Source organism: Protopterus annectens, chromosome 7.part1, assembly GCF_019279795.1.
Source record: "Protopterus annectens isolate FY-2018-M chromosome 7.part1, PAN1.0, whole genome shotgun sequence".
Classification (NCBI taxonomy): Eukaryota; Metazoa; Chordata; order Ceratodontiformes; family Protopteridae; genus Protopterus; species Protopterus annectens.
The window spans coordinates 524279286-524299752 of record NC_056740.1 but is presented as its reverse complement, the minus strand read 5'-3'; the positions used below and the strand labels follow the sequence as shown (position 1 = coordinate 524299752).

Genomic DNA, 20467 nt, shown 5'->3' with positions numbered 1-20467 from the left:
TGGGATAACATCTTTATGACTTAACCCATAAAGTAATTTAATTTCAGATATATTTTGCAAAGTCAGGTAGATTAAGATTAACCTGTGCTCTTTCAGTGTCCTCTGTTAAAACATAAATACCTTAGTCTACTTTCTTCCCTTAACTCACTCTTCTCACTAGCTCTCTCTAATCTTTCTTGACTACTCTTTCAACTGTCTTCTAAAACCTATTCAGCAAATCACCTCAGAGAAACATTCTATTGTAATTCTTTTGCCTTTATGCAACTACATCATGATAAAACTGGGTTTTTGTAACCACTTACTCCAAAAACTATATTAATCTTAATGACATATTTCTTTTTGTACATCTTGAAAGAGTTTTGCTATACTTCTGATTATCCACACTGTATAACAATGTATTGCTACTTAATGCCTTGTAATAATTCCTGTAACATTGTTGTTTTAATGCTAATTTATAATGAAAATTGTATAATAGGTTGGCGCTTTTCTCCCCAGGCCTCCGATGAAAAAGGGCTCTTCAGCTCAGTCGGACAATCCTGGTCAACAAATGTAAAATAAAAAAATAAATATACATTTAAACAGTTACAATAATGCATGTACATTTCTTTCCTGTCCAGCCGGAAACACTGTTGATACATTTTAACACAAGCAACTTTACAAATACATTTTTAAAGATAAGCATCTGTACAAATCAGTTTGATACACAAATGACATGTAATTCTTTACAAAATTCCAGCTAGCTGTGCTGGCATAAGTTATAGACCCACAGCCCTACTTCTGGCATGGCTGGCAGTACCTGATGATCTCACACTTCCTACGATTTTTTTTTTTAGTTATGTTCCTATTCATTGCAGGGCACAACTTTCGAATACTGGCGTCAAGACAGAAATGCTAACATTTTTCATTGCTGTTGTCTTAAGAGTTTCTCTGTATGTGTGTGTATATTGATATTTTTTAAAACAAGAAATATCTTTATTGAATTATGATTTAGGTAATAATACATTTATATAAATGAAAACAAAACTGGACATATTTTCAGCTGCAAACATTATACATCGCTTATCTTGACAAACATTGCAAAGCTGATTCAATTCCTGCCTTCCCTTAAACCTCATTTTTCTTCCAAAACATTATTCTGCATGTATTGTTCCCATGATTCACATTTTGTTTTATGTAATTTGCTCCTACTCTTTTCTTAATATCCCATTTCTAGTTCTTTTATCTCTGTTACTGTAGTCACTACGTCTAGTACAGTTCGTTTAGACTTTGATTTCTATTGTTTAGAAACTGATTTTTTTGGCAGCCACCAGAATTCAACTCGGCAAGGGCTTACTATGTCAAAGAATTCAGATTTGGTATCTCAACTCAAAAAATAATTTCCTTAGTTTTACCGACTTGCTTACCCAGTATTTCTGACAAAGTAGTCTGTAGGGAATTTTTAAAGACTGCCAATTAATCACACTCCCAAAAAATGTTTCCAGTTAGCTCTTTCTTCCCTGTCACGCCAACATTTGCAATCTACCTGGGGGAAAATTCTTTGGAGTCTGCTTGGGGTACAGAAATACGTATGTAAACACTTCCAAGCAAAGATCCTAAATCTTCTAGACTGTTGTGTATTTGGGGGGGGGACATACATATATGCTCCCATTGTTTGTGAATTGTTTATCCAGCCGCTCTCTTCTCAATCCTTTCTAACCTCCTGTGATTGATTCCTATAGTTATCATGCAATATTTTATATGCCCTATTAATTATCCCATTTTTTAACAGCAGCTTCTCTTCTAGATTGTACTTAAACTACCAGTGCAGGTCTTTTGTTTAGGGTACCCTATTTCTTTTTCTTTGTGTATATTGTGATATCAATCCTTGATAGGGAAGGCAATCTTTAGCCTGCAGTACAGATGAATTCTTGGCCGGTTCCCATTCTGCTGCACTTAAATTGTCTAGTTATTTGCTCCCAATACCTTGCTTTCTTTGCCAGTTTTCTTCAGGTAATTCCAGCTCCCTCTTGCCTATTTTCTGTAACCCTAATTGCAGTCATCCCTATAGGCAGAATCTCCTTTATCTATTCCCGTGTTGGCTTAGTTCTTAGAATACTTTCTGCTACTTTAAGAATATAATCTGTATGGTTATTATTTTTCTTAAGAATCTGCACCCAAAAGCTCAGTCTTTCCGTGTTTGTTGAGCACCTCCCCCACCCGTTTTATCATCCCTTTCCGCTTTGAATTATAAGCTTCTGCTCATGCTTTGTATAGGAGCTTTAACTGTGTAGCTCTGAAATATCGCTTCAAATAAGTTGATCCCAAACCACTTTTTTTTGTTGGTGGAATCAACTTATCCTCCATGACCCTTTTCTCTATCCCCCTCCCAGATAAAATCCTTCAACTCTTAATTGCTATCCACAACTTTTCCTTTGGTTAATAAAAAAAATATGCCTGACCTGTTTATAAAACTGAAGGGTCTAAAAACATTTTCACTGCTTATATTTTGCTGTCTGTATCCATAAAACACAGCTTCCGATATTTCAATTTTTGTATTATCTTTTGTTTAGTCTCTTCCCACATATCCTTTGTAATTCATACCCCTAAGTGCTTCATTTTATTATGCCCTCATAAATATGGGTATTGCAGAACCACCTTTTGTGTGGGTACGTAGTTTGCAGCTATTGCCTTTGTTTTATCATCATTAATTTTCTATCCTGAAAAGATGGTCTCAAAATATTCCACAATAGTGACATGCCCTTTCTGATTTTCTGTGTTATAAAATAATGTCTGCAAATAAAAACTTTTCTAGATTACCATATCAATTACATCCTTGAATTTCTGAGTCATTTATTTATTTATTGCCAGTGGTTCGAAATGTAATGCAAATAACAAAGGGGAAAGATGACACTCCTGCCTAGTTCTTCTGCTCAAACAGAGCTTTTCAGCGAGGATCCCCCAATCCCTAATATATCCTCCTAATCAACCTTATAATTTTATCAGTGAGTGCAGATGCTTCCATTGCTCTGCTCATAAAGTCCCAGCTGACTCTGTATGATGCTTTTTCTGCAGCAAGACTCACCAACAGTGGTATTTTCTTACTTTTTCATTCTGTCTAGATCATTATTATTCTATTAATGTTGTCAAACATTTGCATTTCTTCCTCAAAACCTCACTGACTCATATCTATCAATTTTGTCATCACTTTTGCCATTCATTTAGCCATTTTAGACGTAAACACTTTATAGCCATGGTTTAGAATCAAAATGGCTTATATGAAGCTAGATCTGATGGGTCTTACCACCTTTAGATATTACAGTCACCATTTATTTATTTTTTTCCAGTTTGATTACCAGGGAGGTCCACTGGGCTCAGGGAGCCCGTTTTCAGTGGAGGCCCGGGGAGAAAATATCCATATTACATACTAGTAAACAAAAGTAAAATTATACAAAGTAATGTGGTAAAGTACAAATGCAAAATAGAAAAAAATTCTTAACATATTTACATAGTTGATTAGAGAACCAATTGTACAACATTTAAGTTGGTAGAGGCAAAAGATGATGTTTACATAGTTATAAGAGTTCACAATTGTAGATAAACTGTAAATAGCTGTAAACTAATATATGAAGGTTTTTAGTAAATATAAGTTTAGAAGAATTGGGAGAAATAAAGGTGTAGTAAAGATATTGTAAATATAAGTTTAGAAGAATTGGGAGAAGTAAAGGTGGAAAGTACACTATTAGTTGAGCATACATTAGAGTTTCTGGAGTATTCAGAGAGAGGAGGCAAGCAGTAGTAAAAGTTGAGTTCAAACATGGTAGATGTTTGTCATAGTTAAACAGCATCAGCTATTATATGTAGTTAGTAAAGAATATCATTCCCAGTTGGGGGGGGGGGGGGTCGAAGACTAATTGCAGTATTTACAGTATATACATTTAAGGTATTAATGTAATATTATTAATGTAATATATTACATTAGATTCAGAGGGAGGCAGTTATTTAGGAGAGCATTAGATTTAGAGTGAGGTAGCTGTTTAGGAGAACAGCCTGGAGTAGAGGAATATGTAGAGAAGATACATGTGGAAGTACACATAGAGGAGTGTTAGCAGGTTAATTAGGTAGAGTACAATTACATTGCCAATTATGGGAGAGGTAGGAATGAAGCTGGGTTTTAAAGTATTCATAGTTTTCAGAGAGTCTTAGAGAGGATGGGAGCGAGTTCCATTTTTTGGCTAAGGAAGAGGATAGGAGAAGCTGACCAGCAGGACTTTTTGGTTTGTATACAGAGAGGAGATTTTGGTGGGCAGATCTTAGGGCTCTGTGAGGGGTGTAAAATGGTAAGATATTTGTTAGAGCAAGGCATGAAGTTGGTTTGAAAATTAATTTGTGGGCAGTAGTGAGTTGGAGGTAGTCAAGGTGGTTGGGAAGTTGTAGTCACTTTAGCAGGTGGAGAGAAGTACAGTGGTGGGAGGAGGAGTTAGATTTAGTTGCAAATTTAGAGATTTTGTTGTAACATGTTTCTAGTTTTGAAGAGATGGAGGAGGATAGGTTGGTTAGTAGGGGTGCACCGTAGAGTAGTGATGGTAGTAAGTAGGTAGTGGTGAGAGTTTGTCTGGAAGATGGAGAGAGAGAATGGGAGTGTCTGTATAGCAGGCCAAGTTTCTGATGTGTTTTTTAATGTTATGTTGAATACGTGTATCGAATTTCAGGTGTTCATCTGTAGTAACCCCAAGAAGTTTAGCAGAAGAGGCGGTTTCTGTGAAGGAGTTGGTATGGCTGATGATCACCACTGTTTTCATCCAGGATATTGATGCTCTTTTTCCTTTCAAAATACTGTCAAACAAAACCTTCCCGATCTTTATCACTTTCTTCACTACTAGCTTCCATACCTCCACAGGAATACCATCTATTCCTGGATATCTGTAAGTATAGTATTGGTAAATTTGTTCAGACCCTCAGTAACTTATCCCAAAGACGCATTGCCAGACCATTAAAAATAGGGCTTAGCAGGAAATGCAAGTTCAGCATGAAGAATTTTACTCTGCCAGTGAAAAATATTTTTCATCAAAATCTGAGCAGATTTTTTTATCATTTGACTGTTAGCCTCGTCCGTGTACTGTTGATTCTTTGCTCTTCTCCACATCGTGCTTTCCAATGTGGAATTAGCTTTTTGATAATCCAACTTAATTTTCAAAGTGGACAGTTTATGCTAGGTGGCCTTCCTTTTCAGATGATAGACTTTCATTTTTGTTCCTACACCTAAGGTTTCTCATGAAAGTTAAACATGGATTTTATTAAAGGAGTCTGTCCAATCCAACTCTGGATTACTGAGACACTTCTCAGATCCAATCCAGCCATTAGCAGTGCCTTGAGTTCCTTTAACCTTTCCCATAGTCCCTTGTGGCCCTTTCCATTCTGATCTTGTTTGCTGGCATCATGAACTGTTGATCTGTAGCTGTCAGCTAAATACACCACATTATGAACTGCTGATCTGTAACTGTCACATAAGTGCTCTGCATCTTTTCTGTTTTTTATTACTGTTTTAGTTTTGATATTAATAGATAAATATATAGCTATAAATTAGAGGATTATGATCAGGTCAGTGATCATAACCTGCTTGTATGTTTTCGACATGGATGCTAAGAACGCATAACAAGAGGATATGATTGGTGACAGGATCAGAATTCTTTGTAGTGTATGGAGCTTTATCTCCTCCATGTACTACTAAAGATACAAAGATTGCAAAGTATTTTGCTGGCTCTGGCCCTAAGCAAACTGCACACAAATTATGACCATCTTAAGGTGGAATTTTATGCTGTAATACTTAAACATTCTATCCATAACTAAGAAGCATCTTTAGGACACTGTCAGAAAGGCAGTGTAATTCTGCCCGTTTACACTTACCTTTCATGCCTCTAAACTGCCCACATTTTTATGGAGCAGCCAGATTATTTATCTTGTATTTGGTGTGTTCCTCATAAAATTTGTGTTTTTTGGACAAACCACTGAGGATTGAAATCACTAAATAATGAGTTACATTTGAGTTTGAGTTCATATCTTTCAGAAAATATGTCCTAACACATCCTGTTATTCTAGCAACTTTCTAATTTCATTAGAGAAACATAGGGACATGTTATTGGTATGTACAGCTACCAGAAACTAATATTTGTTCAGTTGCGGTCATTTGCTGGTCAGTACAAACAGATTTTACAGTCTGATGCTATACCTGACCTTAACAACATAAGCGGGGGCCCCGGCTGCTTATTTGTTATGGTTGGGTTGCTCACCACTGTAGCACTTAACTGATTTGTTTTTTTTTTACGTATATTGGAGTGTAATCAGTGTACTTCACGCACCACAATAACTTTCTTGCTAGTTAGTCTAAATTCTTATTTTATTGCATCAGTTTCTTCACAACGTTTAGGTAGTTGATTTAGTGTGTTCTCACCATAAAAAAGGTGTAATGTATCTTGGATTTTTTTCTTTATTTCTTGCTATCTGTAGTATTTTCTTAGGTATGGATAAAACCTTTAAGTATAGCATAAAATCCCACCTTAAGATAGTAATGATTTGTGTGTAGGTTGCTTAGGGCCAAAGCATTTAAAAGTTGATTGTGCCCTCTGTAAAGATTTTGGACCCAGGTCCTTATTGGATGAGAAGAATAAGTTAATTATTAAAGGACTATTTCCTGCAGATACCTCTGGCAAAGTAGAGAAGAGGAAAGAGAAGAAGGAAAAGGGAATATAAAAAATGCAAGGCTGATGAGGCAGGAACGGTCTTCTAACCCAAGATGCTTAGAAGGGGAAATTCCTCCCTCTTCAGCTCTGAAGAAAAAAGCTCCAGTGATGGAAACTATTATGATTAGGGCTAAATTCCTCTTTAAATCCTGCAGCAAACTCTTTTGAGTGGGAATTTTCACATTATGACTGAACTGCAAAATGAACTGGCACCTCACCTAAGTGTCATGTTTAATCATAGCCTCACCTCAGGCTTCGTGCCCACTGAGTGGAGCACAGCTACAGTTATCCCACTCCACAAGGGGGGATCCACCTTGGATCCCAGGAACTACTGTCCCATCAGTCTGATGAGCCTGATCTGCAAGGGCATGGAACGCATTATCATGGAACTTATAAACAAAGATATTGGCAACCTTCAAACACTGGACCCCACCCAGTTTGGGTTTGTGAAGGGCCGATCTTGTCTCCTGAACCTGATTGACTTCTTCGAATCAGTCTCTAGAGCTGTGGATGAGGGAAAGGCGGTCCACACAGCCTATCTGGACCTCGCCAAGGCCTTTGACACCATCCCCCACTCTGGAATCATAGATAAACTTACTAAGCTGGGCATGAATCTCTACGTCACTTGATGGGTTTCCAACTGCTTACTGACAGAACCCAGACTGTAAAAGTAGCCGACTCCAAATCCAGCTCCAGACAAGTGACAAGTGGAGTACCTCAGGGTTCAGTCCTGGGACCACTCTTGTTTGGCATCTACTTCTCTGGAGTACAGGCCAACACTAAGAGACTCTGGCTAACAAAGTTCGCAGATGACTGCAAACTGGGAGCCATTATTGAATCCCCAAATGATGTGGATATTCTGCAAAAGGGCCTTACAGAAATAGATGCCTGGTGCCAGAGCCATGGGCTCAAGCTTAATGCCAAGAAATGTATAGTTATCCCCTTTGGAAAAAAACATGTACCCATGAATTGCCACATAGGTGTCAGTACACTAAATATTGAAAGGGTGATGAGAGACTTGGAGACACAGGTGGACAGTGGTCTCACTTTCGATAACCACATTACCACAACAGTCAGGAAATCCTTCTATGTGGCACACCTCATCACTAAGGGCTTTTCATCCAGAAAAAAGGAGGTCATTGTCCCACTGTTCTCATCCCTCATTAGAACCATTATAGAGTATAATGCCCCATTTGGTATGTACCTCACAAGACTTCTGCAACAGCTGGAAAGGCCACAGAAATACCTCACTAAAGGAATCACAGGCCTACAGCAGATGCCATTTGCTGGCCGTCTAAAAAAAAAAAAAAAACTCCAGCTATACTCTGTGGCATATCATCTACTCAGAGGTGATCTCTGCTTAACATACAAGGCCATGTCAAACCCTGAGCTGTTGGACATGCTCCACTTAAAGAAATCCCAATCCCTCAGAGCCACACGCTCCAGGGATCTAAACCTTGTCATCACAAACATGCTGGAGGTATAGGTTCCTGACCTAGAGACTCCCCATACACTGGAATAGACTGCCCATGCATGTCAAGCAGAGCGCCTCCTTGGCCCTCTTCAAAAGGAACCTTGATGATTGGATGGGAGATGGGAAATTCACCCCAGGATCATGTCAGTCACCCTGCTAGACAGGGGTCCAGAGAAATAAATATTGTGGGAAGAAATATCCAGGGAATTGTTGTGGCTAGGCTTGTATAGGCCCTAGGGCCGATAGCCTAGTACCAATCTATGAACATATGACCTTCTTCCACTACTTCCTTAAGGTCTGTACATTCCTTTAAAGCACATCAGATGTAGATTGGGAGCTCATAATGAGAGCACTTTTGAAGACTCCAATAGAGCTGGGCATCATTCCACCCTATCCTTTCCTAGGGAAGATTGGGTTGCCTGCCCCCCCCCCCCCCAACACACACACTCTTATATCCTTCCATGGTGTCTTTTTCTGCATTGGTGGCATCGGAGCAGACTGTCCAGCCAGATCTTGTCGATTAGCACCGACAGGTGCTCCTACCTCGTGCACCAGCAGTAACATGTCTGATATACTCGACTCTTCCACCTCTGTGTGAGAGATCCACTCATCAACAAATGGTTGATATTGAGGCCTCACCACAGTCTTTATTGACAATTCATTTGGAACCATTCTCTGTGTTAGAGTCCTCAGAGTTTGAGACATCTGCTTTGTCTCTGTCTCAGGGGCTTCCAGATCCTTGGTGTCAGGGTCCCATCTTTGGTGCCGTTCACTTTTGTTTTGTTCGGACTGAGATGGTTCTGGGGGTGGCAATGGCACTGTCATTGCATTCTGCACCCGACTTGATGGCAGTGGAGAGGATGATAGCTTCTCCTCAGGCTAGTCACAGAACTTTATTGGTACTGACTCCATCCCTTTTATACCCTTCTGTCAGCTCTTCAGTCCATTTTATCATGACTCCTAGAGACAGGGCATAGCAAGTGCATGCTGAAGCTTTTGGTGAGTCCAGTTGGTTACATCTGGAGATCCTCAGGAAGAAATTGTATAAAAGAAAACACGTAGACTCCCCTTCAGAGTCTCTTGCATGTGAGAGTGACTTGGATGAGAGAGAGGGCTCCCCACAATCCTCTTCAGATGTCCTTATCTGTGGCAGAGTCCTAGAATTGATGGAGAGAGGATCTACTGCATCCCTGCCATCATTCTTCTTTGAAATGGCCACTTTCTGGATTTGTTACAAGTCATATCCATTACTCCTAGTATTCTCAGTCACCATATTGCACACCCAGTCTGACGGGAGAATTTCACCAAGATTATGGGAAAGTTTGAAGGAGCTCAAGGCACTGGAGCACTTCCTAATGGCTGGTTTGGATCTGACAAGCAGTGCAATACTCAGAAGTCATATCAGATGGACCTGGATGAAAAGGATCCAGTGTTGTGTTAAGTATATAGCGTCCGTATTACTCACAAGTGCTCAGTCCACTTGCATTTCCACACCTACAGCAATGTCTTCAGACTTGCATTACTCATGCAGACTCTGCCAGCACATTCAGTGGAGTGGCATGGAATAAAACTTATGATTCCCACCAGGTGATGGTTCTGAAGTGGGTGACTCCACTCCCTTCTCTCATAATAAAAAAATCTGGCCACTGGTTGCTAATTCATTAATCCATCCCCCAAACCTGCTTCTCTTTACATGACCCACTGCTTTTTTTAGTCTATTTTTGGCTCCTTGCAGCTAGCTGTCAGCTGTCCCTAGGGCCTCTCCTCATCCACAAGATCTGCCAAGCCCTCCTTAGTCGCCACTGGGCTACTCTAACCCATATTTTGGGCCAGTGAGGAAACTGAGGCATCATTTTATTGCCACTGAGGATTGCTTTCTATGTCCCATGATGCGCAAACTCGCTTGCACCCTGTTGATGCGGTGTGCCGTTCATAGGTTCATAAGTGAATACTAGGCTAACTGACATCACTTTAAGCCTTGCCAACAATCCAAGGTCAGAATCAAACTCTGTGCCTTGTGTCTGTAAAGCAAAGACCATAACCATTATGCCATACCCACTCAGTGCTGGACCCCCTTCCACTCTCACAAGGCGCTTACACTAGCAAGACTGCCCCATCTAACCACAGGTAGCACCATGTGGTCGTTCCCCCAGTTTCCACCAGTAATGTCAGAATATGTGTGTGCTCCAAACTTGCATACCTACATCCCAGGACAGACATGGCTATTCTCCCTGCTGGTGCCATCAAGCACCAAAGCTGCTGTTTTAACTCTGGTCACCTGGGCTGTAGTCATGGCTTTGTCCTGCTACACCACTGGCACAGGTAACGCCCACCACGTCTGCTATGGTCACCTGCGTCACAGTAAGGGGTGCAGCCTCTTTTCCCGTAGAATATGAGATACAATTAAGTATTTAGTAAAACAATTAGAGACAAGTGTTCTGAGGGGTTGTCATCATCTTGAAACTTAAGTGCACCTCTGTGTATTGGTTCAATGTATGAAATCATACGAAATTTAAGACTTTAGGGTCTGCAAACCAGTCCAGACTTCTTAATTTATGTGTATATCTTTTTCATATGTATATTCATATGTATGTGTTTGTTGGCGACTGTAGCATCTTTTTAAAACATGTTTGTTTTTTTCTTTTCAGCTGAAGATAACAGTGTAGCAGGATCATCCATAGAAGTCATTCCAGTCCCAGTGATTTCAGACATTGAAGCTACTCCTGAGGTGAATTGCATTTTTAGACATTTGGTTCCAGCTAATGTTTTAATTTTCCCTTGTGTTCTTTTAATGCTCAGTTGGTTATCAGCCAATTCATGTTACTTTGTTTTACTATGGTTAGCTTACCAAAGTTTGGTAAACTTCTGTAGACCATGCATAATGTGTAGCTTGTCTATTCATCTCCCTACTCACTTAGAAAAATGAATACCACCAACAGTTGAATAAAATACCAGAAATAAATGCCAGCTGAAAATCCACAATTTATTGTTAGCGCTTTCGTTCACTCACAATGAAGGAACTTCTTCAGACAACAAAGCACAGTACTGAACAATTTAAATAAGACAGTTAATTATGAATTACAAGATTAAAATTAGAGCCACACTTGAAAATGAGGCATATGAGTGTGTCTCACTAAACTAAATGAACAAGGCATATCAAAATGTTAGAAATTGTATTCATTTGTTCCTTGAAGGTTACATAGATGTAAACACACAACTATTTAGACATAACAGCACCTGTTACACCCATTTTATTTGGAATTCCCAAGATACACAAAGGTATCCATAAGTCACCATTTAGACCTATTATAGATGGTAGGAATTCCATCTCATATGCTTGTGCAAAGTCTGTGGACCAGAAATTAAAGAAATATCTTGACACAGAGGCCAAAATTTGTAAGGACTCTTGGAGTTTTTTAGAATCTATGAACAATTTAGAATTCAACCAAGAATATAATTTTTTGACGATAGATGTCAAGGATCTCTATACGGTCATTCCACAAGAGCTAGGGATGAAATAGACAAGGGAATTCCTGTTGGGTAAGGGAGCACCGGGGGATGAAATAGATTTGATTTTATACCTATTGGAGTTTATTCTTACTAATAATTATTTCTACTTTGATTGAGATCTGTTCCTTCAAAAAAACAGGTGTGGCGATGAGCTCAGCTTGTGGGGGAGCCTGTGCCAATTGTGTAATGGCCCACTGGGAAAAACAGATATTTTTCCAACATGAAATGTACAACAAGAGAGTCCGTTGGTACACTAGGTACCTGGACGATATGTTTCTATTATTTGAGGGGGACTTAGGATATGTCACAGAATTCATACAAGTCTTATGTAACATGGCACATTTTTTGGATTTCATGTTTCATTTTGAGACTCAAGCAATCCCATATTTGGATGTCTTATTATCAAAAGACACAAACAATAGTAGGTATATAGCTAAAATTTACAGAAAGCCTACATATTCAAATGACTTCCTCTACTTCAGCAGCAACCACCCCTTTCATCAGAAAAAGGCTGTGGTAAAAGGCCAGGTGGTCAGAGCAGCCAGAATGACAACTCTAGATTCAGATGATAACATAGAGTGTGATGATTTAAAAGGGATGTTTTTTATGAGAGGTTATCCCTCTTTTTTTGCTGGATGAGATCATTAATGAGGTTGGGAGGAAAAGAGAATCAGGACAGTTCTTACCCATATTGAATAAAGAGTTAGTTTCACCTGAGGAAAAAACAATTTCAAGGATTATTCCTAGTGGGAGGGGTGAAACTACTGAGAAAATTGATTATAAAATCAGCTTTCTAACCACTTTTTCAACTGATGCCATTGACCTTGGGAACATATTAAGTAAAAATTGGGCCCTGATAACTGATGACAGTAATGTAAAGAACAAACTTGGACTAGAACTAAGGATCATTTTTAGAAAGGGTTTTAACTTGAAATCATTATTAAATAAAAAAAAATAAGGCCCTACATTCCCAGTAAGGACATGAAAAAGTGTGGCAGATGCTCTATATGTAAATACGTAGAAATAACCTGCTCAGTGAATATAGGAAACCTGAAATTTACCTTGGCAGGGAAATATGATTGTAACACAAAGGGAGTTATTTATCTAGCAAGATGCCAACAATGCCCCGTATTCTACATTGGGAAAATGGAGAGGCATTTCAAACAAAGGATCCATGAGCGCCGGTATGCCATCAGCAAACAGGATAAAAATAATGCTTTAGCAAGACACATATTGGAACAAGCTGATCACTGCTTTCACTACACTATTGTTGAAAAAGTAGAAGTTAGCCCTAGGGGGGACCGTGGTCATTAAGACTAGAGGAGAGGGAGTTATTTTAGCTGTTGAAGACTCATGCTTTTTCCTTCCCTGACTTAAATGATACTACTTTAAAATGTGTCTTAAAATTAAAAGCTTTAACTAGATAAAAATATTGACAGTGATATAAATGTTTTTATTTATTTTTTAATTTATTTTTTTCAGTATGTGAATTTTAATGTACATAGATATGTATATATATTGTAATATATGCATACTCATGTATTGTATATATTTCTTTAAATGGTTTTAGGGGTTGTATTTGTGCTTGGTAGAGGTCATGATGTCATAATTAACTGTGTTATTTAAATTGTAATCCACACAACAGATACGTAAGAATCCAAGGACCGCAGATGTTTCCAATAAAACTTTCCTTTTAATATAGAACAACCAAAGAACCAGGAACATAAGCACTTTCATAGCGATGCTACTTCATCAGATGTGTATATATATATATTGGATTACAAATTGCTTTTTGGATTCAAGTACTGGCTGGGATTTGTGGTTCGTGTCTTCAAAAAGTGTTATTTAATTTGTTCAGTCCTGTGCTTTGATGTCTGAAGAAGTTCCTTCATTGTGAGCGAACGGAAACGCTAAGAATAAATTGTGCATTTTGAGCTGGCATTTATTTCTGGTATTTTGTTCATCCCTACCCTTCATGCTACTTGAGTCATGACCAAGGTCTAGCAGGAAAGAGGTGAGGCTGCATTTTTTGAGGATTGGCACTGGCTCATCCCTTCTGAAAATTCGAGTGTCATCACTGTAATTTATTTTGATAAATTTAATTTATACTGACCGCGGCTTAGCTTAGGATAGATGTTTTCTTGGTTGCAGGCATTTGTGTGTTGGATCTCCAAGATTCAGGGCATTCACGTGGAGAACTGTCTTGACTTTGGTAAAACTCTTGTGTTATCTAGGAAATTAATCATTTCCTTCTGAAGGTGTTTTCTGTAATTTCCTTGAACCAGGTCACTTCATGCCTATTTTGTTTACTGAGGCAGAAACTCTGGGAAGAGAGTTCTTTACTCCATTGATTTCCATTGTACAGCTCATGTGTGTTGCCTGACGTAGATGCACGAGTTTGCAAAGACAGACTGGTTTTTGATTTTCTTTGTTCTGTAGGGGGCTTTCAGTTTCCAAGTGGACTGCCAGCTACATTCTTTTTCTATTACTTGATGATCGACCTGTAGTTGAGTGTTGCAGTTAAAGCCCACTACAGTAAAGGTTTGGATGCTTCCAGGGCTTGCTTTAAGAATGCTTCTATTGCAGAAATTTGCACTGTGGCCACTTGACCTTTAGAAGCCATTATCTGGATCATGATCTCAGGGTTCAATTTTTTTTTTCTGAAATGGTGGAACTGATTAAGATGGCATTCATCTAATGGTGTTTTGAGGAAGAAGAGGTGAACTTACCTTTTCTAAAGAGAAAATAAGTATCCTAGTATAGGTCATAGTAGACTCTCTTAAAACATTATCTCACTCATGGGTCTCTTAAGATGACTCTCACTTGCATTCCCAAATCAAGGAAAGTGCCTTATTCAAAAGGAATGGGAGGGGGGGCAAGGCAGGTGAAACAAGTCCTCTCTGGTATCTTCAACATAAACATTTGGTACAGCTAGAAAACACTTGCATGTGACTTAAGCTGCTTAGCATGGATATAAGGTGTCAACAGTCAACAGGCCTTTCAGATGACCAGAACCAAAGTCCTTGTAGGCAAGGAAGGTGAGAGTCTTAAACGCACATCTGGCTGCGACTGGCAGCCAGCGCAAATGACACAGAGGAGGTGTAACATGACACAACCAAGTCGAGCTGGTCAGTAACTTTGCCATAGAAATCTGAATCTACCACAAGTGAACCAGATCGCCATCTAAAGGGCCAAGGTTTGCAGAGCATTGCAGTAGTCTAGTCAGGACAAAACCAGGGCATGAACCACTATCCTGAGGTTTTTAAATAGAATAAAGTGTTGTTCACTTGATCCTTCATTGTCACCCTTTTGTTAAGAACAGTGGCCAGATTTTTCATATAAAATGCAGGCTGAAATGGATTCTTCTGATATGTAATGTATGGGGAGAGCAGAATGAAATGGATGAACAGTGGTGTGAACAAACATTGCTTCAGTCTTGGCTAGTCTGAGCTTCAGATCATCGTGGGATCGTCCGCTCTGTGTTCAAATCCAAGCAGCCCTGTAAAGCTGCAAATTATAGCTTACTGTCTGCAGAAAGGGAGGAATAATTGAGCTTAGGCTTTGTAATGTCTTTAACTGTAACCATCTTAAGTCAGTGTGTTTTTCTCCCCAGGCCTCTACTGAAAATGGGATATTATCCCAGTTGGACAAACAAATGTCAAATAAATAAAATATAAATCTGCATATAACTGATAAAAGAAAACCACCTTTCATTACAACATTCTTCCTGAGTGGTAACATGAGCACAGTTAGCAGGGGAGCTAAAATCAAACTGTGGAGTCCACAGCAGTCCAGAGAGTGAAGGCCCAATAAATTTAGACTGGCCCTTCTGTACATATCAAGAGGTCAGAGGCAGAGCAATCAATAACAGTATCTCAGTAACCACAGTGCAGTCTTAGACATTTGAGATGGATGTTGTGTTTCTCAGTATCGGAAATTGCTAAGAGACAATGTGGGACCAAAATGAATATTGGCTTTGATCCCTCACCATCAGGAGTTATTGATCATTGAGGGTTGCCTCTGTGCTCTGCTTTAATCTAAAGCCAAGCTAACAAGGGTCCAATAACCATGTGATGTACAACTGAGCTTAGACCATCTTTGAAGGAACCTTTCAAACAAATGGAAGGTTTAAGCTAGGGTTGTTAATTCTTGAGGAAGTTTGCATTCAAAGACAGCTTCTTCTGTAACAGGGAGATCATTACCTCTTTCAGTATAGATGGATAACACTAGAAAGACACCTATAGTCCCTTAGGCACACAGTTTTTCCCCTTTAAATGGTGTCCATGCCTCTGGTTCACTACAGATTCATAAAGCAAGTATTTGTACCATCAGCCTTAACAGTTAGGGTTTTGAACTGTATGACTGTGTATATTGATTTCCATTTCTTTAGGGAAAATCCCATGTTTTGGACCATCAGAGAACTGGAAAACCCACAAGACTTCAATGCATTTTAGGCCCACACATTCATTCATCATAGCTTATATTTTTTCCTTATATGTATTTTGTATAAAACTGTTACTTTGCTTTATTTAGTGTTCTGTATGTAGAATCTATTTCAGTTTTGTATATGTTTAGATGCACTACAATTATAATGGAGTAATAATGACGACTGGAAGTTTACATTTAATCATAGATATAAGACCCGGAATTTCATCTGATAAAATTGGAATTGTGTTATTTTTAACCAGTGTAAATCACTGGTTAGTCTGTTTTAATCCTGACTGTTGGATAAGGCGTTTAACAGATTTAAACCAGACCAAATGGTGGAGAATGAGTCAGCAGAGGTGGTCAGATTCCAGGTGATGACTGCCAACATTGTGAGTTACCACGTTGTCTGATTTGCACATAATACAATCTTTGCTGTCCTCTAGCATGCATACCCTTACATTACCTCTGTTTGGGGAAGACTTCACCCACTACAAAGAAGCACTTCAGGGATAAAGCAGTAATGTGTTTAGGATTGTCAGCAACAGAACAAAATCTGTTGTATAGTAGCAAAGCTTTATGCTGCCACTTTAGTCCATCATCAGTGACAACACTCCTACAGAAGGTGAAGGCTGTACTACACCAAAGCAGACATGTACCTTTAGATCCAATAGACCACAAAATAATACAATAATAAAATAATAAAAATGGTGTTAAAAAATTTATATCAAATAGAAGAGGTACAAATATCAGGGATATGGTGGTACATAATGTATTTTTTACCCCTAGTGACAATTTGGATAGGCTACTGAATGGATTGGGGAACTATCCCCTGCGGAAATGCTCAGTATATAGGCATATTGTGAGATCTTTTGATAAAATTAATGGGGTAAAATATTGTCCTTCAGCATCTTACACTTGTCTTACAAAAGGAGTAATATGTGCACTCTCCTACTCCTGTAATTCTTTTTATATAGGCGAGACAAAAATAATTTTTAAGGTGAGACGGCAAGAGCACATTAGAGATATAAAAAATAAAAATGTTGATAATCCAGTGGCTATGCATTTTAATTTAGTTCATGAAGGGGAGTTTATTGATTTAAAAGCATGTATTTTGGAACAGGTTTGTGCAAGGGACATTGTAGCATTGAAGAATAAATTACTTTATAAAGAAACAATTTTCATTTTTAAATACAATACATTAGCACCTAAGGGCTTAAATAAGGAATGTAACTGGAAAGGCCTTTTGTAATTGATGAGTTTTGATTTGCTAATTACATAATTGTTTTAAATGAATCTTGTATTTATAGCAGTGCTTTTCTTTATTATGTTAACTTCTAGAAGGCTGTATTTGCCAAGGCACTAGAGTATCTGCTCATTTTATTAAAAAAAAACACTTTTTTAACTTTATTTTTGTGTGCAGTGTATTCTCTCACTGGCCTTGCGGTTTTTCTCATGTACCTTTAGATCCACCTGCCAAGTTACCAAAGTGGTCAACCCTTGCTGTTTATCACACAAGTCTGGAGTGTTTTTCTCATTGTTGTCTAAATTGGGAAAAGGGTAAGGGCATATTTTTGTGCTTCCTAGCAATATGGGAAATTCTTATACTGTTGGATGTTCAGTATTTTAAGTTTCTGGCAGTGTGGTGTGGGCTACACAGGCTTTTGCTAAATGGTTAGGTATCTACTAAACTGGTTATTTAAGCACACCTTCAGTCAATGTGGGAGCAATTGAGTCATTTCTAATAGGAGGATTTGGGGTTCTTTTTGTGCATAGTCCTGTTCTCCCCAGGAAGATCAGCAGGTTCAGACCAGTCTGTATATCCGCATACTTTCAGCCTTCGTATTAAGGCCAAGTTTTGAATTCCATAGTGAAGCTATTCTTTCCCCTTTTTCCACATGTGTTGCAAGATTGGCTTGATCGGCATGATGGCAGTCTATCATATCAGTCTAAGGTTTCTTCTTCTTTGTAGAACCTGTTTCTTCAGTACAAGGTACTCCCCATTGGGTTATTGTGAGGACTGTAGGTGTTGCTTAAATGTCTTTTAGTTTTATTAGTAGCTGTCCAGTTTGGAAATTGATTTTTTTTCCCTTGGAATTTGCATTCCTCTGACATCTTGTGAACAGCACTTTCATTCCAGTATTCAGCTGGGTGTTCAGATGTCCCGCTAGGTGGGCCCACATCATTTTTAGCTACAGTACAGGGCATCCATTTTACTGGAGCTTCGTTGTATTCACAGTGCTCTCAAGCACAAAAGAAAGGAATTAATTTCTGTAGCAGTCTGGTTTCTTGGCTGCACAGAGTCCTATGCTTGTCTGTACTTATTTAGTCTGTCATAATGTTTTCAGCGTCTCAGATGAGGATACATTACTAGGGGTAACATATTGATCGTGATCTGCCTGCTCTCTTCATTATCTCTGATACCTGCTGATGTTCCATATCAGAAGTGTAGCTGGCTCAGCTAGCGCCCTGTGCTGATACTATGAACCAGTGCCCCATCTCCTCAGCTCTTCAGGTGAAGAGGAAAAAAAAATCTTTACTGTATCTTTATTACCTGTCTCCCTGCCCCTCCAATGAAGAGCCAAAAAAGATGTTCTTTCTATTGCCACACCAACCAGGTGGCCAGATGCACGACACCCACATCCCTTCTGCCCATCCATTTAGTTCCTGTTTCTGTACCCTGCCCTTTTCCAGAGCTTGGGGGAAGTATGAGTCTTGTGTAGATCTGTTTATGTGTATGGAAATGGGGTAGGCTATGCTACTAACTGCTATTTTTAGAAACTGACTAGGTAAATTATCTGCAGGGGTAGAGCAAACTTTCTTCTTGTCTAGCAGAAGTTTGATAGTGGTTTTAGGCACTATCTAAAGGTTGAATGTAGAAGTAGTTTGGGATTGTTCAGCTGAGTAAAGTTGGATTGAGTTAAAACCCTTTGTAATGGATCCAACTCTTATCTATGAAATAGTTATCAAACTGTGTTACATGAGCCATTGCAGTGCAGTTTGGAGATCGATTGGGATTATGTTTTTGCCCAAGTTGTAATATTTTGTTGATTGTTGACCAGATTTTTTGGAATATATTTTGCAACTATTCTGGAAATGTATTGGTTCATTTTTTGTCCAATGTTATTTGTTGTTTGGCATGGTTATATAGTATTTTATATGGGAGGTTTTGAGATTTTTTTTTTGCCCGTTTCTCCAAGCTTTCTCTATGTTCTGCATTAATTTTCTACTAGTATTAATTAACCAGAGAAGCATCATTTATTTTTATTCTCTTGTTCCTTGGGGGTTGCTATTTTAATAAGAATGTTTTTTTTTTAAAACAAAAAAAAAACCTTTATTAAATTAACATGTATTTCATAGGGAATTTTACATTTATGTAAATGAAAATAAGTCATACCAACACAGTCTCAGTTGCAAGGATTATACATTACAAACCATTCCGACACAACTGTAGCTGCAAATATTATGTCTAACTTATAATATATCCCATCATTGTCAGTTAACCATTACATAGCTCATTCAGTTCCTGCCCTCTTTTAAACCTCATACCTCTTCTGCATATATTGATCCCACACTTTTCTTTTATTTCTATGTAATTTGCTCCTACCCTTTTCTAAAGATACCAATTCCAGTTGTTTTATCTCTGTTACTATCTTTGCTACTTCTAATACAGTTGGTTTAGACTTTGATTTCCATTTTCTAGTAATTGCTTTCGTGGCAGCCATCATAATTGGACTCAGCAAGGCCTTACTGTGTCTAGGCAATTCTGATTCTGTATCATAGCTCACCCCCACCCACTTTAATTTCCATCTCCAATCCCTCATATGTCCTTCTAATCAACCTTATAATTTTATCAGGGAATGAAGGGAATAAAGTCCTAGTTTACTCCGTCAAATACTTTCTGTGCATCAACTCCCACCAACAGTGGCATTTTCTTACATTCTGCTTCCCTCTGGATCATCAGTGTTCTGTTAATGTTGTCAAATGTTTGCCTCCCCTCCACAAAACCACATTGAAAAATTCTATCAATTTTGCCATCACTTTTGCCATTATAGACAAACACTTTATAATCATGGTTTAGTATTGAAATAGGCTTGTATGAAACTGGATCTGATGCACCTGTTCCCTCTTTAGGTATTACAACTGCCACCACTTTCCCCCAGGATGTTGGTGCATCTCCTCCTCATAAAATATTGTTAAACAAAACCTTCCAGATCTTTATAAATTTTTTTGCTACCTAGCTTCCAGACTTTCACAGGAATACCATCCATTCCAGGGGACTTTCCTGCAGACCAGTTATACATCACTAATTTTATCTCATCTCCTCCTATCCTATCTCATA

At 38.5% G+C, this 20467-nt stretch overlaps 1 protein-coding gene across 4 annotated transcripts in view; it reads left to right on the top strand.

Annotated features, from left to right (window-relative positions):
- The window catches only part of CCPG1 (cell cycle progression 1), a 1059961-nt gene that overhangs the window by 502809 nt on the left and 536685 nt on the right, over positions 1 to 20467 (top strand). For all 4 annotated transcript variants that reach the window (XM_044078956.1, XM_044078958.1, XM_044078957.1 and 1 more), the window contains exon 4: positions 10839 to 10918. In XM_044078956.1, coding sequence (XP_043934891.1) covers positions 10839 to 10918 — 80 coding nt within the window. The remainder of the gene's footprint in view (positions 1 to 10838; positions 10919 to 20467) is intronic.